Below are 23,566 nucleotides of genomic sequence, written 5' to 3' on the forward strand. Positions count from 1 at the left end.
GACATAGGTTTCAGTTCTGACTCTCTCATTATTAGAGGTGCAGCTTGCACACATCACTGCACCTCTTTGAGCCTCAGTTTTCTCACCTGTTCAAGAGAAAACAACAGTTACTTCCTAGGTTTATCATGAGAATTAAATTAGAATAATACTTTGGAGAAGGAAGCCATATTTAAAAAAAAAATGATGGCCGGTTGCAGTGGCTCACGTCTGTAATCCCAGCATTTTGGGAGGCTGAGGCAGGTGGATCACTTGAGTCCAGGAGTTCAAGACCAGCCTGGCCAACATGGTGAAACCCCATCTTTACTAAAAAATAGGAAGATTTGCTGGGCATGGTGGCACACGCCTGTAGACTGAGCTACTCAGGAGGCTGAGGCAGGAGAATTTCTTGAACGCGGAAGGCGGAGGTTGCAGTGATCCGAGATCACACCACTGCACTCCAGCCTGGACGACAGAGCAAAACTCCATCTTAAAAAAAAAAAAAATGAGCAAGGGTCGAAGGTGAGGAAGGAGAGGCAGTGAATAGCAGCATGTGTTTTGGGAAGTTTGGTGATACAGGGAAGAAAAATGGAGTTACCAGGGCCAGGATAAGGTTTCTCCCATAAATCACAACTTTGTAGGCTGTTCCTGCCTGAGGGCGCTGGGAAGATGAGATCAACATTCCCACTGCACAGTGAGGAGACTGTGGCCAAGAGGATGGAGCCACCCAAGGTCACAAAATTAGTTCAGAAAACATCCCAGACAAGACAGGAAATCTTTTTAAAATTTTAATTAGCCTTTGGGAAACATCATGCCAGAGTTTTCAGATGTTTATGAGATAATGGATAAATCAACCCAAGTATCCTCCCCTGCTTTCCAGACTTTTGTTATCATGACCAGACTCACCACCATCTCTGGCTACATTGCCCCCATCCACATGGCGCTGTGGAAGCTGGACAGTTTGCAGTTCAGAGCTGCTAAAAATTTATTGTGGGAAGATTACAGGGAATCAGCACATGGGTTCTGGTGAGGATTTACAGGGAAATAACCTCCGTATCCGGAGAAGCAGGGGATCTTTTGGTCCAGGGTGGGTCATGCAATTCCAGGCATCAGCTGAATAATCAACACGATCTACGCAGGTGGTGTCCTGGAGTGTGGAGGACATTCCAGGGAGGAGACTAAGATGCAGAAGCTGATTCTGTGTGAGATAATCCAGGTATTAGTAAATTTCATACCCTTTCTTCCGGTCAGAACTGACAGCCTTTCCCACGTCTGCCCTCCCACTCCGCACTGGCACGACTGCTGTCCGTGGTGCTGAAGTCTATTCCTGTCGGGACACCCATCCACTGCCTCTCCCTGGATAACGTTTTCTCATTGTTTCCCTGGACTTTCTCTCACCAATTAAGGTGGCTCTTCCTCGTCGCCTTGGCCTACTTCACAACACAATAATACAAAATATCACCAGGTGCCCTAGCTAATCAAAAGACATTTCTTACTTTTAATATTGGCAACTCAGTCACATGTATAAAACACTTTATAGGCTAAACCAAACATGTCTGTGAGCTGAATATAATATGGAGCGGGGGTCACAGATTTGGGACTTCTGTGCTAAGTGGCAGCCTAGATATATTGGCAGGAATACATGAGATGCCCTAGACCTTTCAACGTTTTGCAACTGCCAGCCAATTTACTTAGAGAGAGCTGCATTGTCCAATATGGTAGCCACTAGTCACGCATGGATATCAGCATTTGAAATGCAGCTACTCCACATTGAAATGTGCTGTAAGTATAAAATACACATCAGACCAAAGACTTACTGCAAAAATAGAATGTAAAATATTTTATTACTTTTATATTGATTCCATGTTAAAATGATAATATTTTGGATATGGTGGGTAAATATAAACTAGTAAGGTTAATATAATCTGTTTCTTTTTCCTTTTAAAGATGGCCTTGCCAGAAAATTCAAAATTACTTGTGTGTCTCTTGTTATATTTCTATTGGATAACATTGGTTTAGAGTATTACATAACTAAGCTAATTAACTCAAGGATGTAGATTCCATTATGGTGTTGGGCACTTAATTTTTTATGTCCCCTGTCATGGACTGTACCTTCTTACAGCCCGATTCATCACATGTGACCTTGTTCTCACAAAGCATGTGTACAGCATAGCTTATTACATGCTTATCCTTACTCCTCAGGGGAGGATACCTCTGTCCCCCATGACTCCTATGGGCAGTCACCCAGAGCTTCTCCCCATTGCCCAGAGCTTCTCCCCATTGCCCAGAGCATCAGACCCTTTCCTGCTTCTGTGTACTTGCACATGCTGTATCTTCTGCTTATAATGTCTTTTCTCACAAAGTGAGTCTTTATCATTTTTCAATACCCAGTTTAAATCTCGCCTCTTCTGCAAAGACTCCTAGAAGTCCCCTGGCTACTGGATCTTGCCTCTCTACTTCCATAGAACCTCAACTGAGCACCTGAATGCACATGAAATTGCCGATTTATTTGTTTTATCTCTTGCTAGGCTAGGAGCTCTTGAGGTCGGGGCCAAGTGTGATTCATTTTTGTAATCCTGGAACTTGGGATAAAACAGGGAATAGATGAAGTCTCTGACTTCATGAGGTCTAAATTCTTTTAAGAGGTGGAGAGAAAAGATACAAATAATATAGTAGGAAGTCACATAATAATGAGTGGTATGAAGAAAAGTAAAGCAGGGAAGAGAGTGGTGGATGTGCCACTTTTGAGAGACTTGAGATGGTGACATCTGAGCAGAGTGTATTCAGCACCAAAGAGTTGCAAATACATACATGATAAATGAATGAATAATGATATCTCCTTTTATAGAAAATCCCTTCCTTTTCTCTGCCAAATATCACTCTTGTAAAGATGTCTCCTACAACTGAGTTCCCTACACACTCCAGCCCATGTCGGCCTCCTTTCTTTACTTCAGAAAGGCAAGTTCACTCATTCCTGCCTCAGGGACTTTGCACATGTTCATCCTCTTGCTTGTGATACTTTTCTCCTGGGCCTCGGCACAACTCCTTCTGCCTTATCATTCAGGGCTCAGCTGAAATGTCTGTTCCCCAAAGAGCCTCTGTCTGACTATATTAATTTGATGACTCTCTCTCTGCCCCCACCCCAGTTACTTTTGCCCACATCCTCCTGCTTTGTTTTCTTCTGAATACCCACCATCCTCTGGAATTTAGTTGACTATATATTTACTTCCTTGTTCACTGTTAGTATTCCCAACTAGAATACAAGCTCTAGGAAATCAGATTCCTTGTCCATCTTGTTCACTGCTGTATTCCTAACATGTGGAATAGAGTCTAGCATATGGTAGAGGCTTAACTAAAATTTAACAAATGAATGAGTAACACACTTATAATGACCCTGAAGGCCAAAGGTCATCACTAAGCAATGGAAACATGCTCTGATTTCTCACCGGATTGCTACAAACATAGCTTCTTCACTTTGGGGACATTTAGATGGTGACTTGGTACTTTTCCTGCAGCAGGACCAGATCTAGAATGCAAAAGAGATATCTCAGACTGTGGGGGTGGAGGAGGATCAGAGAGGCCAGGGAAGTTTCCCCCTTGGAACAGCACTGGGAGCAGAATAGGGATGAGAAATGAGCCCAAGGTGTGGAGACAGAAGGCTGAGGCTGGAAGCTCTTATTTGCCACTGGCTGTCTTGTATGATTTAACTGACAGTTCTTTATCCATGCAGTACAGTGACTACCAGTGTGGGCTCTATAGCTGGAGGATGTAGGTTTACTCTGGCTCTGACATTTTCTTCCATGGAAATATGGGCAAACATTTTGATCTTCCTTTGTTTCTGTTTCCTCATCTTTAAAATGCAGATAGTGATAATACCTAGTTCACGGAATTGTGTAGACTGATCAAATTAACTTATATAAAGTCTGCAAAGAGCCTGGCACATAGTAAAAGCATTTAATATGCATTTAGCTTTTATTGTTATTATTTTTTACTAAGTAATCTTAGGCAAATTGCTTAAAGTTATTGGATCTTGGTTTCCTTATCTACAGATTAGGAACAACCACTTCCTCCCAAGCTAATCCCATAAGAGCTCCTACACTGGAATGAGACAGTGGAGAAAGGTGCCATTACTACAGCCAGAGTCTCCATTCACCTGGCCGTCTCTCTGAAGTGATGGCCCATAGTAGAGCGAAGGTGTTGGTTGAGCTGTCCCATTCATTCGAGTGGGCCTGGAAACACAAGCTTTGGGAGTTTTTAGGCTCATCCAGATTAGTTGCCTGAAGCTTCCTACCTCATAAGTAGTGAGTTCTGGCCGGGCTCACTGGTAGTGGCTCACACCTGTAATCCCAGCACTTTAGGAGGCTGAGGCGGGTGGATCACTTGAAGTCAGGAGTTCAAGACCAGCCTGGCCAACACAATGAAACCCCATCTCTACTAAAAATACAAAAATTAGCTAGGGGTGGTGATGCCTGCCTGTAATCCCAGCTACTTGGGAGGCTGAGGCAGGAGAATCGCTTGAACTCTGGAGGCAGAGTTTGCAGTGAGCTGAGATCACACCACTGCACTCCAGCCTGGGCTGGATTCCATCTCAAAAAAAAAAAAAAAAAAAAAAGTAGTGACTTCCCAGTTAATGGAATAAGCAGAGGTCAGAAAATTGCTTGCTGGGAGAGCCACTTGAGGAATTTTAGAAACTCTGGCATCTAGCACTTGGCAGGACTAGTGAATATTCAGTGAATGAAGGCATATACCTTTCAATTCAGCATTTTTTTTTTTTTTTTGGTGGAGGAAGTTTGGAGTCCTGCTGGGGGCCTGAGCTGCTGAGATTCAATATTGCATTTTTTGCTTTGAGTTCTGGCAGATATGAAAACTTTGGATGCTTGAGGTAGGGACTACTGAAAGGAGGCAGTGTTTGTCTGGGCTGAAAACAGACCCATTTTCTGCCCATCATTTAACATCATACAATTTTAGAGGAGGACAAAGGGAGAATTGGGCAGATTTTCTCCCCTGGAGAAGTTTCCATTCATATCTCAGCTGCTCTAGGCTTTGGGGACAAGAATAGAATTGAAACCAGCAAGTCCTTAGCTAAAGGTGCACGTTCAATTGCTAGTGCAGGCACAGTGCTTCATGTTGGCACACTGGGCTCCCTCAGTAAATGTCAGCTGAGTTTATTATTAAGGTTGTTATTATTAGGGACCATTCTACTTCAGCAGGAAAGAGAATTTTGGTCTAGGAGAAGTGCCAGAGTGAGGTAAGGGGAAATGAAATACAAAGGGTGAGGGAGGGTTCTGAGCTTTCTTCTGGAGGGTTCCTGTCCCTTCCCACCTCCAGCACTTACTAATCAATTCTTTAACCACATGCTGGTCCAGGTTGTAGAGCCATTTATTAATCACAGGACACACCTGAAAGACAAGGAAACAGGCAAAAGTCAGGAGGAGGGCTCCACTAATAACGCCTAAATGGGAGTGAGCAAGGCAAGTTCTCCTAAGCCAACGCATTCTGGGGACAACCAAGTAGATGGGTTTTGGGGGCAGACTGCCCTAGGGTCACAAGCCAGCTCGGCCACTTGGTAGCTCTATGACTTGAGTAAGTCATTGGCCTTCTCTGGAACTTAAATCTGGAAAACGAAGACGATATTGTTACCTGGAGTATGAGATTGTTTGGAGGATGAGATAAGAAAATTCATTTCAGATACTTAGCACAGTGTTTGCATGCTTAGTGAATGTTAATTTTGTGATTACTTATCTCCATCTTACAGATAAGGAAACTGAGTTTTGGGGAGATTTATCTACTCACTTCTGGTCACATGGATGCTCATTTTGACCTGAATAATTAAATAATGTTTGTAAAATACTTCACCAGTGCCTGATTGCAGAATGGAAACTTAATAGATGCCACTCCATCTCTCCCTAACTCTCCTTCCTGGAAGATTTCTTCCCACTTCATTAAGAAGATCCAACCCCCCCATGCTCTGAGTCTCAGCTCAAAAACAGAAGTAATCTGGGTTTGCATACTTACTTTTCGTCCCAGATCATGGGCTACTATGTTTTTCAGGTTTCTCTCTATGTTTGCCACAACAAATTTTGCTGCTGGGGCAAGTCTAAATGAAGAGGCAGAAAATATGCAGAACAGATTAACTTCTCTCAGACTCTCCTTTATCCCCATCACTTCTTTGCTCAATGCCTGTGAACTTCTTCAAGTCTACTCCTTGTTTCCATGGCATTCCATCACCCAGCCGTGTCCTACTGCTCTAATCCACACTCTAGGGCTCTTTAAAATTAATCTTCCAATTTAAATCACCTTGCCCTTATCATTGTTATTCACCATTATATTTTCTGTGACTATTTTGCATCTCCCTCTGGAGATGCTTCTTCAAATTCTGTCACTTTGTTAGGCCCAGCCAACTGGTTTCCTCCAGAAAGCTCTTCTTGACCATCCTAGCCAATTCTATGTTCTCTCCTTCCTTCTCACTTTCCCATTTCTCTGATTACCTGATGCTACAGTAGAACTTATCTCCTCTGCCAGAGGGCCAGTGCTTTCATGGAAGGAACAGTGTAACATCGTTCTTTAATTGGGAGAAAGGAGAAAGAAGCAGGGGATAGCATAAAGGTGTCCTTGTGTTCTATGTTCCTGACTCAGTCCCTAATCCTTAACATGTGAGGGTAAATCTCTCTTATTGTCAGTCAAAGGGTTTATGTCTTTATTTCTTAAAGAGTTTGCATAGAAATCAGCTATGACCTACTGCTTCCAACCTGAGGTCTCAAATTCCTCACAAAAGAGGGACATGTTTTCTTTAGTATATCATGGGAGAGAGAGGTATTTGCAGAGTTTTCAGAAGGGGAGATGGGCTGTGAATCTGGCCTGGTTCTCACTTATGTCTGAGCATGTCAGGAGGACAGGACCAGGTGTGCAAGGGTGCAGAAAGCATTCCACACCCAGATCTTTCCGGAAACAGTGAGCAACTGAGATGAATCAAAATAAGAAGAAGACAGGATAGAAAATGGACTGGTGATGACTACTGGATTCAGCTAAATGTGGATATCAGCCTTAATTAGAAAAAAAAAAAAACTTTAAAAAGGGCTAGGTGTGGTGGCTTATGACTGCAATCCCAGCACTTTGAGAGGCTGAGGCAGGTAGATCAGTTGGGTGCAGGAGTTTGAGACCAGCCTGGGAGACATGGTGAAACTCTGTCTCTACAAAAAACACAAAAATTAGCCAGGCATGGTGGCCTGCGCTTGTAATCTCAGCTATTCAGGAAGCCTAGAAGGGAGGATCGCCTGAGCTGGGGAGGCGGAGCTTGCAGTGAGCCGAGATTGCACCACCATTGCACTTCAGCTTGGGCAACTGAGTGAAACTCCGTTTCAAGAAAAATATTTAAAAAGAATATTTTTAAAAAGAGATTATAAATTTAGAAGTAAACACTAAAACTCTAGTTAATAAAAGGGCAAAACCTCTGAAGACAGTTTCTCTGAAGAGGAAATATCAGAGACTAAGAAATGATGAAATCCTTCTCTACTGGTAGTAAAAGTAATGAAAATAATAGCATTCGTGGGATTTTCCTCCTAGTGAAAAGAAGATCTTGTCTTAACATACCTCAGAATAATCATATTCAGCACTTTCCCAGCACCAAGCAGGCTGAAATAAATGAGTGAGTAAGACTGAGAGCCATCTATAGCAGATGCTTGGGGAAGGTATGTATGTATCAAAGAATAAATGTTGTGAAAAAGAGAATAATTGGGATTGATCATATATGGGACAAAACTGCCCAGTGTCAGCTACAGACATGCCACTTGGTTCAGTTCCATTGGTAAGGCATTTGGTGAGTGGTTTGGCAGTGCCATAAAACTTAGAAGTTGTAGAACTGTGTATACTTTTGGAATAATCTTAAAAATCTACAATAAGAAAATAATTCTATTTTGGAAAGTTTCCTGTATCAAGATGTTCTGGGTTATTTATGTTAGCAAAATATTTATCTTTTTAATTAATTAATTATTTTGAGATAGGGTCTTGCTTGTTGCCCTGGCTGGAGTGCAGTGGCATGCTTATGGCTCACTGCAGCCTCAACCTCCTGGGCTCAAGTGATCCTCCCACCTCAGCCTCCCTAGTAGCTGAGACTATAGGTGCCCACCACCACATCTGGCTAATTTTTGTATTTTTTGTATAGACAGAGTTTTGCCATGTTGCCCAGGCTGGTCTTGAACTCCTGGGCTCAAGCTATCCACCTGCCTTGGCTTCCCAAAGTACTGAGATTACAGGCATGAGACACCTGGTTAGGCCCAAAAAGTTTAGAAATAACCTATCAACAAATGGCCAAGCAATCCTTCTTTTTTTTTTTTTTTTTTTTTTTGCTTAGTACTGTTTGGTAAGTCTCTTTTCATATCGATAGAATTATTACTTTTGTAAAAAACAAAATTTTAAAGGCACAGAAAGTCCTATTTATTATACACACATCACCATACACACAAAAGCCTAATTTTGTAGGGTATTGTTTTTCTGGTGACATATTTCAGGTGAAACCTCACTGGGGACGTCATCATAACCAGCTGGACACAAAGAAAGACAGATTGAGAACTCACTGGACTCCAGTTTGGATCCAAATTGCCTCAGGCAAGAGCCTGCAGTTCCCAAAGGCAAGCTCATATCTGCCACCTACATTCTTCTCCAAACGAATCTGGACTTTTATATCCGACTGCATATTAGCTGTGAAGGGCTTCACGGTCAGGAGCCTGTAGGAGGGAAGAGGTAAGGCAGGTGGGAGAGAAGCTCAGAGCTTACCATATCCTCATTTGTTTCTAGAACTAGGGTTATGCAAAACCACCCTGTTAAGGTCATTTTCTCATTTTTCAAAAGAGGCCATTCAGTCCTGGAGAATGGGAATGGCTTTCTCCAAGTCATGCATCCAGCCAGTGGCTAAGTCAGAGGGTTCTGCACTCAGGGAGTCTAACTAATACTTGCTACCTCTGGCTCTGAGGACAGTTAGGAAGGAAAATGTTGATTCTAAGTATGACATCTTATCAAAGCTGGGAAACTGCATCTGACCTTGGAAAGTCCTTTTCTAGAGGTCTCAAACTCCATTGCCTTGATGGCCAGGTTTGAAATGGAAATGAATGAAGTAGACAGGCAATTAGTTTCACAGGGAGCGGTAAAGGCTGTGGTGAACTGGAGAATGCATGACCTCTGCAGATGCACCATGCAAACCAGACAAATATATCAGTGGGTCAGATGCAGCCCCTGGGGTGATCTCTAGGCAATAGTGCCACGGAATTGGGGTCCAGAGGTGATTCTGTGTTCTTGTCTTCAGTTACATTCAATCAGAACTAAGTAGACTCATGAAGTCCAAATAAACGAAGGTGGGGGCTGTCTGGATAAGGCAGGGAGAGGAAATCTGCTCAACTCTTCTGCTTTCCCCAGAGAGGCCCCAAGCTTGGAGCACTCAAGTATTCTGCAGGCCTCTCATTCTACACATGGGGTGACTCAGGCCCAGAGAGGGTGGATGTTTTGCTTTAACCGCACAGTGAGTCTGTTGCTGAGCCCTTTGGTTAGGGCTCTGCCCATATCCCCTGACTCCTGTGCAAAAGCCGATGCAGCCTGTGAGACCCATAGCTGTGACTTACTGCACAATCAACTCAGACGTGAATGGTACTCGTACAGTGGCCTCCTTTCTTTGAGGGGTGCTCTCGATGGAGACTTGGAGGAGTTGAGGATTTTTCACCTGTATCCTGGGTGAAGAAACAGCACAACACAGGGAGGCTATGGCTCCTGCTGCAGGTGGACCTCACTTTGTGCAATGGCAGGTCCCTTGCAGAGAAGAAGCTGAATATATGCAAAGACTCATTCATTAACCAGGTAGTTTATTGCAAAATTACTATGTGTTATCAGCACGGGGAATATACCCCTGAGCAAAAAGAAGCTCTTACCTTGATGTATCTCAGAATACTCACGTTCAGCACTTTGCCCAGCACCAAGCAGGCTGAAATCACTGAGTGAATAAGACTGAAAGCCATATACAGCAGATGCTTGCGGCAGGTATGTATGTATAGGAGAATAAATCCAGTACATAAATACATATAGAAAGTGATAGGCACAGTGAAAAAAAAGGCCCTACAGGATCAGGAAGATGGAAGGTAATATCGGGAAGAGTGGAATTTCAGACAGGGTAGTCAGGGAAGGTTTATCATAGGAGGTGACGTTTGGGCAGAGTCATGAATGAAGTGAGAATGAGTCATGCAGATAGCCAGGAGAAGGAAAGGACAGACTTAAGACAGAGCAAGGCTAGGTGCAGTGGCTCACGCCTGTAATCCCAGCACTTTGGGAGGCCAAGGCAGGAGGATCAATTAAGCCTGAGAACTCAAGGCTGCAGTGAGCCATGATTGTGCCACTGCACTCCAGCCTGGGTGACAGAGAAAGATCTTGTCTTGAAAACGAAACAAAGCAAAACAAAAAATCAACTAACCAAACAAAAAATTAGCTGGGCATGGTGGCACGTGTCTATGGTCCCAGCTACTCGGGAGGCTGAGGCAGGAGGATGGCTTGAGCCCAGGAGGTTGAGGCTGCAGTGAGCTGTGGTCACACCACTCACTGAACTCCAGCCTGGGAGACAGAGCAAGACCCTATCTCAAAACAATAATAATAGTAAAAATAAAGAAAACACAGCAAGTGCAAAATCCCTCAGGCTGAAATGTGGCTGGTGTGTTTGAGGAACAGCAACAGGCTTCGTGTGGTTAGCAGGCAGAGAGTGAGGTGAGACTAGCAGAAGAGGTGAGCGAGGTAGCCAGGGCCAGATGGCGTGGAGCCTTGAGGGCCAGTGGTAAGAACTTTGGGCTTGGTTCTGAGGGCGAAGAGAAGACATTGGAGGGTTTGGACAAGGGAGTTACAGGGTCAGCTCCACTTCTTAGAAAGATTTTTCTGGATACTGGCAGAACAGAACAGAGGAGATGAGGGCTGGTGGGTGGAAGCAGGATAATCTGGGGCTGTAAGTCAAGTGGGGAGATGATGGTGGCTCAGATCATCAGAGGTGGAAAAAAAAAGTGGTGAGATACCTGGGTATGATTTAAAGGCAGAAGTGACAGGCAGGGTTTGGCAACAGGCTGGAAGCAGGTACAAAGGAGACAGAGGAGCCAGGGAGGACATCACGCTTTTTGGCCAGAGCAACTGGATGGATGGAGTTGTCATTAGGTAAGATGGGCTGGGCAGGGGGAGGCATAGGTTGGGGCAGGGATGAAGGTGGGAGTCAGCAGTTGAGTTTTGGACATGTTGAGTTTAAGATGCTTGTGAGACAAGGGACCCAGGTCTTCTATATTCTGGTGGCCAGTCTAACCCTAAAGCCCAGCATCATCTAGTGTTAGGATTACCACATTCTTGTTGTTGTTGTTTATTACCTGTGATTGGATGCTTACTGAGGAGAGGAAGATGTGCAAATATTTTACACATATTATTTCACTTAATGTTCACAACAGCCCCTTGGCGGTAGAAGTTATTTTTTCCCATTGAACAGGGCAGATGTTGAGGCTCAGAGAAAGGGGGAGATTGGTGATGCTGTCACAGCTGGTGAGCAGCCATCCTCTTCCCAGACAAGGGGACTGAATGCCTGTGTCTTTAGCCCCTCCCCTAGCTTCCCACCGTGGGAGTTTCTCCCAACCAGGGGATCTCAGGCCATCAGAGTTGGAAAGGCTTTTTGCAAGGGAGGGGCCTCTGTGAGGTCAGGAAATGTGGGGAGAGCTCTAACAATCCAACAAACCAGGACAACCTGGATTGGGGGTGGTTGGTGATCAGAGACCACTCACCTAACAGTGTTGATCTCATTGGTGAGTGGAGGCCCCAAGATGTCCAGGAGGCCTGATACACCGTCAAAGGCACTACTCAATGATTTCTGGAGGCCAGTTGTCTGCAGGCTGGGAAGAAAGTCTGCTCTGAGGAGTCCTTGAGTCAAATCTGTAAAGAATGCCCCATCCCCAAACCCAAGTAGACATTTAGATGCCAAAGATCCTCAGATACAACCTTGACCTCCGAGCATGTCCCCTATGTGGCTCTGACTTGTTCAGCTATTTCTGGCTTGCTGGGCTCTGGGCCAAGTTCCAGACATAATCATCCAGCAAATATTCACAGGGGCCTACTATGCACCCAGGCCATGCACCCAGTCTGTTCACCACCCTGGGCCCCACTCTGATGGAGCTGGCATTCTTATGGGACTGAGGAGAGACAGATGAAAAAGTGGAGAATAAAGGGACAGGCAGGATTCAGGTGCAAACAAGTGCTGTGAAGGAGTTGGTTTCAAAGTATTTAGCAATGAGCTCAACAGGGGCACTGGCCATAGCTCTGGATCCAGGTCCTGGGCTCCCCGGGCTGTGCCAGGTGTTAATTTCATAGTTGTTTCGTTCATGGGGAAGCTAGAGTTCTGGGGGTGAAGCTGGGATGGTTAGGGCAATGGCGGGCACCTGGAGAGTCTCTAAGCAGGAAATAGTTCCCAAATAGTATACCCCAAAATTTCAATGTTTTAACCACGATGACCATGCTGCTGAATATCAGTCCATCCTATGACAAAAAAATAAAAGGCAGGGTGAGGGATTCTTTTATGCAGGAGGTCAAGGAAGGGCTTTCTACAAATGTGGCATTTGAGCAGAGACCTGAAGGAAGGGAGGCAGCCATGTTGACAGGTAGGGAAAGAGTGTTCCAGGCAGAGGGAACAGCAGGTACAAAGGCTGGGACAAGGACCAGTCCATGTAGAGCTGGTTCCTTTGATGGTGGGTCTTGATAGATAAAGCACAGCAAGGAGACAGGAAAGAGGGGGCTCTCGGAAAATGAGGATTAAACGATGTTGCAGTCAGGACAGCTAACAATTAATAGTGTTAATTGTGTCCCAGGCACTTTGCTAATGAGAACTTAACTGGCATTGGCTCAGGGTTCTGCATGACCCAAAGCAGGACAGTCTCACCATTAAGGAGCTGGGAAGAAACTCCAGCCAGGACCTCCTGTGCAGAGGATGAGGCAAGCAGCCCACAGAGGAGAACAAAGAGGCTGGAGACATTCAGCATCTTGGGTCAGGTCTCTGTGGAGGATCGGGGCAAAGAGGTCATTTGCAAGGACACTTTCTCAGAGGGTCTTCCCAGAGCTTAGATCTGAAGTGGCCACAGAACTCATGTGGACCCATTTACCTATGTCCACTTTACAGATGGGTCTACTGAGGCTCAGGGAGGGACCTGCTTTTCCTCATAGTTTAGAGCAAGAAAGGGAGGGTCCAAGAGATGAAATCACTTGCCCAAGGCCACACAACCTGTATTTATGCCCCAAAGCTGGACATACGGTTTTTCCTGCAGGGACACTGCCTTCTCCAGCAGGGCTGCTCATGGCTGCTGTGAGAGGCTGCATAATGTTAAAGTTATGACAATGGTCTCTGAAGTCCCCCACCTGTTAGCAGCTGTGGGATTGTGGGATTTAGCGCAAGTTGCTTCACCACACGATGTTATGCAGGACACACTATCCTCATTTTACAGCAAAATGGTGGTGGTGATATGCCCTGGCTTCAGAGACAGACAGACCTGGGATGGAATCCCAGCTCTGCCACCTACTTGCTGGATACCTTAGGCTTTCCTCATCTGGAAAATGCAGAGGATCCAAACTCATACCTTCCTCTTGCTCTTGTTGTAAGCACTTAGCACAGCACCTTGTACATTGTAAGTGCTTCACAATGGTCACCGCTGTGCTGATGCGTCATTATGATCATGATTTTCACTTGACATTTTCAAGGGCTTACCTCACTGAGCTGGTGGGAGAGAGTAGGCTCCGCAGCATGGACAAGAAGGGCCCAGGCTGAGGGACCAGGGCTGGAGTATGTGGACACTGCAGGCCCATTTACTGTGCCCGCTTGAATGGCGCACTCCCTGGGCTAGGAGTGGCCCTCGGGATCTTGACACACCCTCCACACCTCCTGGAAAGTAGGTGCATGCAGATGTTCGTGTGGCTTCCTGGGACTTCAACCAAATATCAGTGCAAATGGTCCCACTGGGACCTGAGACTAACAGGTAGAGGCTGGTAGGGACCGATTCTCTCCTTAGACACTTGACAGATTCCAAAGAGACTCTCAGCCCGGTCCCAGGTCACTATTCTCATGCAAATTCATAACCCATTTGGTTTAGCATTTTACTTTATTTTATTTATTTATTTATTTATTTATTTATTTATTTATTTTTGAGACAGAGTTTCACTCTGTTGCCCAGGCTGGAGTGTGGTGTGGTGTGATCTCTGCTCACTGCAACCTCTGCCTCTTGGGATCAAGAAATTCTCCTGCCTCAGCCTCCCAAGTCACTGGAATCACAGGCACCCATCACCACGCTTGGCTAATTTTTTTGTATTTTTGGTAGAGACAGGGTTTCACCATGTTGGCCAGGCTGGTTTTGAACTCCTGACCTCAGGTGATCCATCGACTTGGCCTCCCAAAGTGCTAGGATTACAGGCATGAGCCACTGCACCGGGCCAGGTTTAACATTTTAATTTGGGTGATCTGTTTTTAGGCAAGTAGAAAAATTAGAAAATAAAGATATGTACAAAGAGAAAAAAGTAAATAAAAATCAGTTCACAGAGATAACTTCTGTTGTATCTTTTTTCGGAAGTTTTTCTTTCCATAGGTGTGCATTCATGTAACATGATGAGAAACAAGGATTGGCCTGTCATGCTTCTACAGAAGCATTTATTCAAGTAGCAGCACATCAGGACTGTCTACCTCTTTGTCTGCAGAATTTTCTAAGGTATGTATTGACCGATGTTCATGGAATGTCTCCTCTTTTGGGCTATTTTCATGTTTTTACCCCAGATGACACCGGCAGGAATATCCTTAGGTGTTTTTCTGCATTTACCTGCCACATTATAACCCATGAAGCATTTTCTAGGAATAACCAACCCTGAAGTTCTTTTTGTTTGTTTGTGTGTTTTGTTTGTTTTGTGTGTTTGTTTGTTTGTGTGTGTGTGGTGTTTTGTTCTGTTTTGTTTTGTTTTTGAGATGGAGTTTCGCTCTGTCACCGAGGCTGGAGTGCAGTGGCGCAATCTCAGCTCACTGCAACCTCTGCGCAAGCCACAACACCCGGCTAATTTTTTTTTTTTTAAATTTTAGTAGAGATGGGGTTTCACAGTGTTGCCCAGGCTTGTCGTGAACTCCTAAACTCAGGTAATCTGCCCGCGTCAGCCTCCCAAAGTACTGGGATTACAGGCGTGAGCCACCACACCCAGCCTGTTTTTATAAGTATGGAAACATTCTCTGTGTTCATCCTTCTCACCCTATCCCTGAACCCCAAATGAGGGGTTGCACAGTCCCTGTGAAATCTAAGTTCAAGTTCCATCTACAGAGTTCTGGTTTTGATCACGACAGAGTATCTTGCATCAGACTAACACTCCCAACTAAAGTCAACTATAAGAGATGGAAATCTGTAAAAACAAAGGAGGACATCCATGAGCAACTACATGGGCACAATTTGAAACCCTGTAATTCTTGAGAAAGAGGCATGATTCAAGGCGGGCTCCATATTCACCCCAGCTTTTGCCTGAGTTCATTTTCCAACATGTCAACCAGGGTCCAAGCAAAAAGAGCTAGTCTTACAGGGATGAGGAGACAGAAGTTGGAATTTGGGGCCACCAGAGTGCCTGGGACTTGAGGGGCAAAATCCCAAAGAGGAAGTTCCCCAGGGAAGGAGCCTTGAAATCTCAGCTTTTTAAGCTGCACCCTTGCAGTGTGGGACTCTCAGCCATGTGGCAGAAAATAGCAGCTGAAAGTTAAAAAGCTGAACAGAGACATCAGCACATCCACTGTGTGATGCTGGGGAAGGAAGCACCAGTTGGAGGCGGGGCCTCTTTGATGGGAGGAACCTTGGTACACATCTTAAGCTCTCAGTGAAGACATAAAACACTGTGCTCTAGGAGAAAGGGCCACACCCTAGAAATAGTCTCCCTCTAAAAGTAAGAACAAGACCAAAATAGTTCTACCTAATAAAACACAAAGCTAAGCCTAGGCAGGGTCATGATCCATTTCTGCTCTATCTTTCTGCCATCTTCGTTTCTGGAAAAAAGATAATGTCATTTCACCATCATGTTCAGCATCCAATAACAATTTACAAGGCATGCATGCTTAAAAAATGACCAAGGGGCTAAAGGCCAAGAAATTAAAATATACAATATAATAAACCCACAGGCAAGTCAAATATTCAAATATTGAGCAGACAACAGCGCAAGAAACTAACAGAGGATAAGGAGGCCCAAGACCTTCAGCATCTTGGGGCAGTACCTGTGGGATACCAGGTAAGTAGAGTCAGCTTCAGGGTCACTCTGAGAGGTTCTTTATGGAGCTAAAGGAGATAGGGGGGAAGCAAAGGAGTCATTTGGACTCATTCCTACCCACCCAACACCCATTTTTTTTTTTTTTGAGATGGAGTCTTGCTCTGTCACCCAGGCTGGAGTCAGTGGCACGATCTCAGTTCACTGCAATCTCTGCCTCCCGGGTTCAAGCGATTCTCTTGCCTCAACCTCCCGAGTAGCTGGGACTACAGGTGCACACCATCATGCCCAGCTAATTTTTTTATTTTTAGTAGAGACAGGTTTCACCATATTGGCCAGGCTGATCTCAAACTCCTGACCTCGTGATCCTCCCACCTCAGCCTCCCAAAGTGCTGGGATTACAGGCATGAGCCACCGCACCTGGCCCAATACCCATTTTACAGATGGGACACTGAGGCTCGGATCAGGGTTAAGTTTTCCTAAGGCCAGCTGTAGTTAGTGGCTAGCACTTGGCTCTCCTGTCTTTTAGTTTTTTACACTTTAATCTGCATCTCACTCAAAAAGGTTACTAGGAGAATTCAGCAAGCATTTTGAAAATTGTTTAGCCTAGTGCCACTAAATAGAAGTTAATTTTGGATTTGCAAATTAAAGTTCCTTTTTATCCCTCCCTGGTTCTGACAGTGAGTACCCTTGGAAGACTCACAGACAGTCTGAAGGAGGGGAGGGTGGCCAGGGAGCATCTTTCCTGCTGGGTGTTGGAGGAGTGCCCCAATTCCTTACAACACCCCAATCCTATGAGACAGTTGTTGACGTGCTTCCTTTACAGAGCAGGAAACGGAAGCTTGGAGAGCCGAGGGCACATGTCCATTCTTCCCTCTTTATTTACAGAATCCTTTTATTTTTGAAGGAAGAAATGTGCTTAACAAAGAAATTATCTTTCCCAACCTTCTTTGCAACCAGGCAAGATCAATGAGATATAAATGGAAATTGTAGGTCGGGGCTTCATCTAGAGTGGCTGGCCCAGTTGCAAATTGTATGCTTTTGTTTTCCTCTCCTGCTTTTTCCTGATTACTTATAAGACATGACGACTGGAGCCCAGCAGTTATCTTACTAGCAGGAAGATGAAAGCCACATCTTAAGGGTAGCCAAGGAAGGAGATGTCAGGCTCCGCCAGCCTAACTCTGGGCTTCTCATCATGATTGAAGCCACGATTTTTCATATTCTGTGCTAGAACCAAACACAATTGGTAATAACTGGTAACATGTATCAAAAGCTTTCGTCTGGTTCAGCATCTGATGAAGAGGCAGGTTGGAGAGTGCCATTGCCTTGTGCTTACCTGGATTTCTCTGGTGTGCTGTCGAGACACTCTGGCCTCTGTAGGTTGATTCCCGATGACTCTGTAGGGGGGCAGACTTTATAAATGGCAGGTGATCCCATTGCTGGGGGAGACGTGGCACTGGGTGATGGACAGCTAGGAAGCTGATGGAAAGCCCTTGATGTTACCACGTCTATCCAATACCTCCAAAGCAAACATTCCTGCCTGGAAGGCCCGGGGGAATGTCAACAACATATTTGAATCAGTACATCACGAATGCCATCAAATGGAGAGGTGCAGAGAGTGTGGAGAGCACCGAGAGGGGCTGCAAGTGGGAAGATGGTGTGCAGGAGTCACATTCACATCCCTGCCCCGCTCTGAGATGCTTTTCTCATCTGTACAATAAGCGAAATGGGCCTGGTGACTCTGAGGAAGGAAGCTGCTCAGTCTTCTGTGAGTGGGGAGGCAGAGGGTGTCCTAGCTTCAGTTTACTGGTCTGTGGTCCCAGACCCTTGAGTTCTAGCATGGCGCTGCCCATTTCTTGCTGTTTGATGCTGGGCAGCTCCCAAGCCCTTTCATGGTCTCTGTCTGTCCATCTATAATAATAGTAGCTCACATTGACAGGCAATTTTCACAAATGCATCCTTACCATCTAAGAACTAATTCGCCTCATTTTACAGATGAGAAAACTAAGACTCAAGAGAAGACAAATCTTGCCCAAGGTCCTAGAGCTAGTGTATAATAGAATCAGGATTTGAATCTAGTTCTACCTTCTACAAAAGCTTGTAACCTTCACACTACATCACAATTCCCTCCTTTTAGAGCAGAGCTGTGGTTTCCTTGTAGGGTAGGGGTAACTGTTCTCTATCTCACTGAAGATGTGTGTTCCTTGAAGACTTGAGAACAGATGTGCTCAACCATTTTGAAAGGTTGGGACCCCACTAAAGCCTTAATTGCAAAGATGTCTTAAAACACGTGCATGGTTTGAATGCATGTGTCCCTCCAAAATTCATATGTTGGAACTTAAACCCCAAAGTAGTGGTATTAAGAGGTGGGGCCTGTTGGGAATCAATTAAGTCATAAGGGTTCTGTACTCATGAATAGGACAGTGTCCTTATAAAGGTGGCCTCAGATAGCTGCCTGGCCCCTCCATTTCTCTTCTGCCATATGAGGACACAACATTTGTCCCTTTTTGCCCTTCCATCCTTTCTCTCTTGCGATTGCAGTGAGAAAGTGTCATCTTGGAAGCAGAGATAAAGCCTTTAGCAGACACCAAGTCTGCTGGCACTTTGATCTTGGACTTCCAGCCTCCAGAACTGTGAGACGTAAATTTCTATTATTTATAAATTACTCAGTCTAAGATATTTTGTTATTGCAGCAGGAACAGGCTGTACTTTCTTGATGGTGGGAACAAGTCTTGCCCTCTTCCCCTCTCAGTCCCTCCAGCCCCTGCAACAGGTGTAGCAGGAACACATTCCTTGCATGCTGAGGTTGGAGAGGCACTGCTTAGGTCACCTCTGAATTGCCCAGCACAGGCTTGGCTCAGCTAGATACTCAACAACCTTGCGATTTTTTTTTGAAAATGCATTTTTATTCTTGCATGCACTAACACAGAAATAAGAGTCAGGTCTAACAAATAAACTTCTGTCAAATTTTGGCATCCCTTTTCAGTTTTTTCTCACTTCCACTTTTTTGCATCATTGTGATTCCAGCTAAGCAAATTCTTAGATCTGTATTTCCACCCAGCTGGAAACTACAGCTATTTTTCCATTTTTAAAAATGCTCAGAAAACAGTCTGTCGAGTTGGTGTAACAATTGACTCCCCTAATTTGAGAACTTTGGCTTTTCTAGTGTGATGAAATTTATTCTATTCCCATTCACAGAGCAAATATTTACTGTAAAGGTTTCCATCTGCTGGCAAAGATGTAGTGAAATATGTACACGCTATCATTGTAGTGTAAACAGAAAGATCCAGTTTGGTAAATATTTCGTGATGTGTTCCTGGGGTCACAAAATGTTCCAAGGCATAGAGTTAACAATTTGGATCCTGAAATGTTATCCTGTATAAATCAGGCAAACATTGCAAAGATCCACATGAATGAGCAGCATTGATTTAACTGAATAAAGGCTTCAAAAGAGCCTGCACTAGAGTTGAGTGCTTTACTCTCTGGATAACCTCATGTCCACTTAGGTTTTGCCTTCATTCTTCCCACATATCCCCTTATGGTAGATGTCCCTTTCCCTCCCAAAGCATCCTCCACTTCCCCAAAACCTCCTTCAACAGACATCACCACCTCCAGGAAGCCCTCACCACATCCCCACTTTTATGTTCTGGGCTTGGTGAAAAAGAAGCCAGAGCTGGTCCTAGGGAGGCTCACAGAGGGGAAATCCCCCCACTCCACATTGGCCACATCAGTCATCAGTGGGTCCTGATCTTGGCCTTACCCCCTCCATAGCCTGGAGTCATGCTCCTAGGAGCCATGCGTTTGGTTCATAGTGCATCAGTTTTGTCCTCCGTTATCTGTCTCTGGTTAACAGAAAATAATGCAGGTCTCCTATACCCCCTAATCCTGGTTTGTTAGAATTTTCCTGCTTACTCACCCATTCAGCTGCCCCAGAGATGGTGTCCGTGTACAGTCAAGCAGAGGTTCATTCATTTATTCGCTCATTCATTCATTCATTCATCATGGGTTATTTGCTTGCACCTTTGCTAGGCACTAGAGCTGTTGAAGAGTGAAGCGCCTGCCCTCAGGCAGATGCGCAGAGGGGTGAATGAGAAAAGTGGAAGCCACGCTCTTGAAAGCTGATGATTTTTGAGTGTTCTCTCTGCATTTGACGCTGGTGACAGGGTAGCTTGGTTAGACCTGCAAGTCAAGAAATACAGTGTCTCAATTTTGGAAACATTAAGGAGCAGTCCCCACTTAGCTGGGCGGTGACTCCTGAGCAGTGAGTCTGGAAGGTTGAGGAGGATTTAACCAGCAGGTGAGGGAGAAGGAAAGGTGTCCTAGGTGATTGAGACAGCACGGACTAAGGCTTGGCACCGACCCGAGTTAGTTACTGCCCAAAAGAAGCCCCAAATTTTGAGCACCTCCTTGTGTATTTTCTGTGGGAGGTGGGATTGCCACAAATTATAATCAGCAGGGAAAATTCATATCCTTCATCTTTGGCTAGTGGGGAAAGCTATGGAGGAGATGAACTTCGGATTAAATGCAATTTTGCCTCTGACCAGCCATGTGGCCTCAGGCAAGTCACTTCACCACTCTGACCCTGAGTTGCCACACCTATCCAAAGACTCATTCACTGGATCACTCAGAAAAAATCCGAATTCAATGAGATAAATGTGTATGAGGTCCACTACAGGATTTCTTCCCCACCTCACCACTCCCACAGGTTTTAAAATTTAATACATTGTAATCATAGTAGCAGCAGTAAATAAACACTTTGAAAAACAAGCAAGTATCCCCCTGTATCTGGAAGAATATTAAGTCGAAGTATTCTACATGATAGAAGGGAGAACTGCCAATGTCCGTGGTTAGATAATTCAAGGACATCTTGGAAATTTCTTTTTTTTTCTTTTTTCTTTTTTTTTTTTTTGAGGCACAGTGTCACTCTCACCCAGGCTGGAGTGCAGTGGCGCGATCTCAGCTCACTGCAACCTCTGCCTCCCAGGTTCAAGTGATCCTCCTGCCTCAGCCTCCCAAGTAGCTGGGATTACAGGCATGTGCCACCACGCCCGGTGAGTTTTTGTATATTTAGTAGAGATGGGGTTTCACCATGTTGGCCAGGCTGGTCTCGAACTCCTGGCTTCAAGTGATTTGCCTGCCTCGGCCTCCCAAAGTGCTGGGATTACAGGAATGAGCCACTGCGTCCAGTCCAACTTGGACATTTCTAAAGCCATTTCCAAAAAATCAATGGCAACAGGTTGGGACACGGCTACTTCAAATGGCAAAATGTCTATATCTACATTGGTTTTTATTAACAGAGATCAAATTGTACCTGTATAGCATGACATTCTTGTCTTTAGCTTTAAAAGAAAAAAAGCCTTTTCCATTTGCACCAGTTTGAAATAGTTCCAAAATAAGGCTCCATTAAAATGGATTAGTACAGTACTTATTCATACGACAGAGTTCATCTATGTAGTAAAAAGACAAACACAGGCCAGGTGCGGTGGCTTACACCTGTAATCCCAGCACTTTGGGAGGTCAAGGCAGGTGGATCACGAGGTCATGAGATTGAGGCCATCCTGGACAACTTGGTGAAACCCCGTCTCTTCTAAAAATATAAAAATTAGCTGGGTGTGGTGGTGTGTGCCTGTAATCCCAGCTACTCAGGCGGCTGAGGCAGGAGAATCACTTGAACCTGGGAGGCAGAGGTTGCAGTGAGCGGAGATCGCGCCCCTGCACTCCAATCTGGTGACAGAGCAAGACTCCATCTCAAAAAAAAAAAAAAAAAAAAAAGGCAAATACAGGGCTTCATGGGCTTTTATTTGTTTATTTGGTTAATTGTAGAAAATGAGAGAGAAATACTCACAAGCATGATCTATTTAACAACTGTTTAACTCCTAGGTACATCAGAATTTAAAATATAGAATGCCCTAAAAGAGACTGACGAACAGGCATATAAAATTGCGGTGAAGCCTGGGATCAGCTCAGCTCCTGCCGTCCCTTCAGCATTCCTATGAGGAGGTCTTTCTCTCCTCCTGAAGCACAGACCTTCGACCTACTAGAAGGGAACCTCAGAAAGGCAAGGCATTCTGATAAAACACTCCTCCAGCCTTTACATGGGACATTTTATTTTTAATTTAAAAGGATCAACTGGCCTTGGTCAGCCTTAGGAAGGGAGGTATCGCTTAGGTGAAAATACCTGGGGAAACTTTAAATACCTAGCTGCCTCTTTGCTCATTTAAATCAGACTGACTTTAGCAGTTCTTACAAATAATTCCGCATAGCTATTCAGAGCAGTCACTCAAGTTTTGGTTCTCTTTTACATAGCTGCATTTGGAGATACTCTATGTGAGGCATGTTTAGGAAAAGAGAAACACGGCCGGGCGCTGTGGCTCAGGCCTGTAATCCCAGCACTTTGGGAGGCCAAGGCGGGTGGATCACTTGAGGTCAGGAGTTCGAGACCAGTCTGGCCAACATGGCAAAACCCTGTCTCTACTAAAAATACAAAAAATTAGCCGAGCATGGTGGTGGGTGCCTATAATCCCAGCTACTTGGGAGGCTGAGGCAGGAGAACTGCTTGAACCTAGGAGGTGAAGGTTGCAGTGAGCTGAGATCATACCACTTCACTCCAGTCTGGGCAACAGAGCAAGACTCCAGTCTCAAAAAAAAAAAAAAACAAACCCACTTATACTTGGAACTAATAGTCTTCCAATTAACTTTTAGTCTTGTTGGTAAAGGCCGTTCCCAGATATCACTGCCTGTTAGCAGTGGGTTCACAGAGATGCTGTGGTGATGGTGTTTCCGGTGGAGAGTATCCAGGTTCTTGGCGTCTTGAACAAAGAATTGGACAAAACGCACAAACAAAGCAAGAAAGGAATGAAGAGATTTATTGAAAAGAAAGTGCACGCCACAGTGTGGGAGCAGGGCCAAACACAGGGGCTCACGGCCCTGTTACAGAGTTTTTGTGAGTTTAAACACCCTGTACTTGGAGTACGCCCTGTGTAAATGAAGGGGATGAAGTAAAGTTACAAAGTCATTTACTCAGGGTAGGCCCTATGGAGAGGACATTTCCTGTCATAGCTGAAGTGTGAATTGGCCTTATGTTCCCTGCCTCCAGACCCTATTTTCCTGCTTCATCAGTGCTGATGGGTAGAGTGATTTGGTCAGTAAAGGTGAGCAGTGCTGTTCTGGGGCCTTCCTTCCCATCTGCTCATCCTTGCACATCTGAACATAGCAGTCAATCAGATGAAACCACACTTGCCACATAGGACAGAGTGCAATCTGAATGTACCATCTTGGTATTTGATTGGAAGATTAGTTGGTCCAGCTGATGTTTTAACAGATATTGTTAGTAGGT

At 44.8% G+C, this 23,566-nt stretch overlaps 1 protein-coding gene across 1 annotated transcript; it reads right to left on the reverse strand.

Annotated features, from left to right (window-relative positions):
- Nucleotides 1–752: 752 nt before the first annotated feature.
- Nucleotides 753–17,603, reverse strand: LOC100595089 (putative BPIFA4P protein). The gene is made up of 9 exons (XM_003273527.2): nt 17,567–17,603; nt 12,905–13,018; nt 11,757–11,904; nt 9,588–9,692; nt 8,550–8,699; nt 5,992–6,073; nt 5,312–5,375; nt 3,423–3,502; nt 753–1,174 (listed from the first exon to the last, which is right to left on the reverse strand). The coding sequence occupies exons 2-8, from the start codon at nt 13,002–13,004 to the stop codon at nt 3,462–3,464; spliced, it is 690 nt and encodes a 229-aa protein (XP_003273575.1). The 5' UTR covers nt 13,005–13,018; nt 17,567–17,603; the 3' UTR covers nt 753–1,174; nt 3,423–3,461.
- Nucleotides 17,604–23,566: the final 5,963 nt, after the last annotated feature.

The sequence above is a fragment of the Nomascus leucogenys genome, chromosome 13 (genome assembly GCF_006542625.1).
Source record: "Nomascus leucogenys isolate Asia chromosome 13, Asia_NLE_v1, whole genome shotgun sequence".
NCBI lineage: Eukaryota > Metazoa > Chordata > Mammalia > Primates > Hylobatidae > Nomascus > Nomascus leucogenys.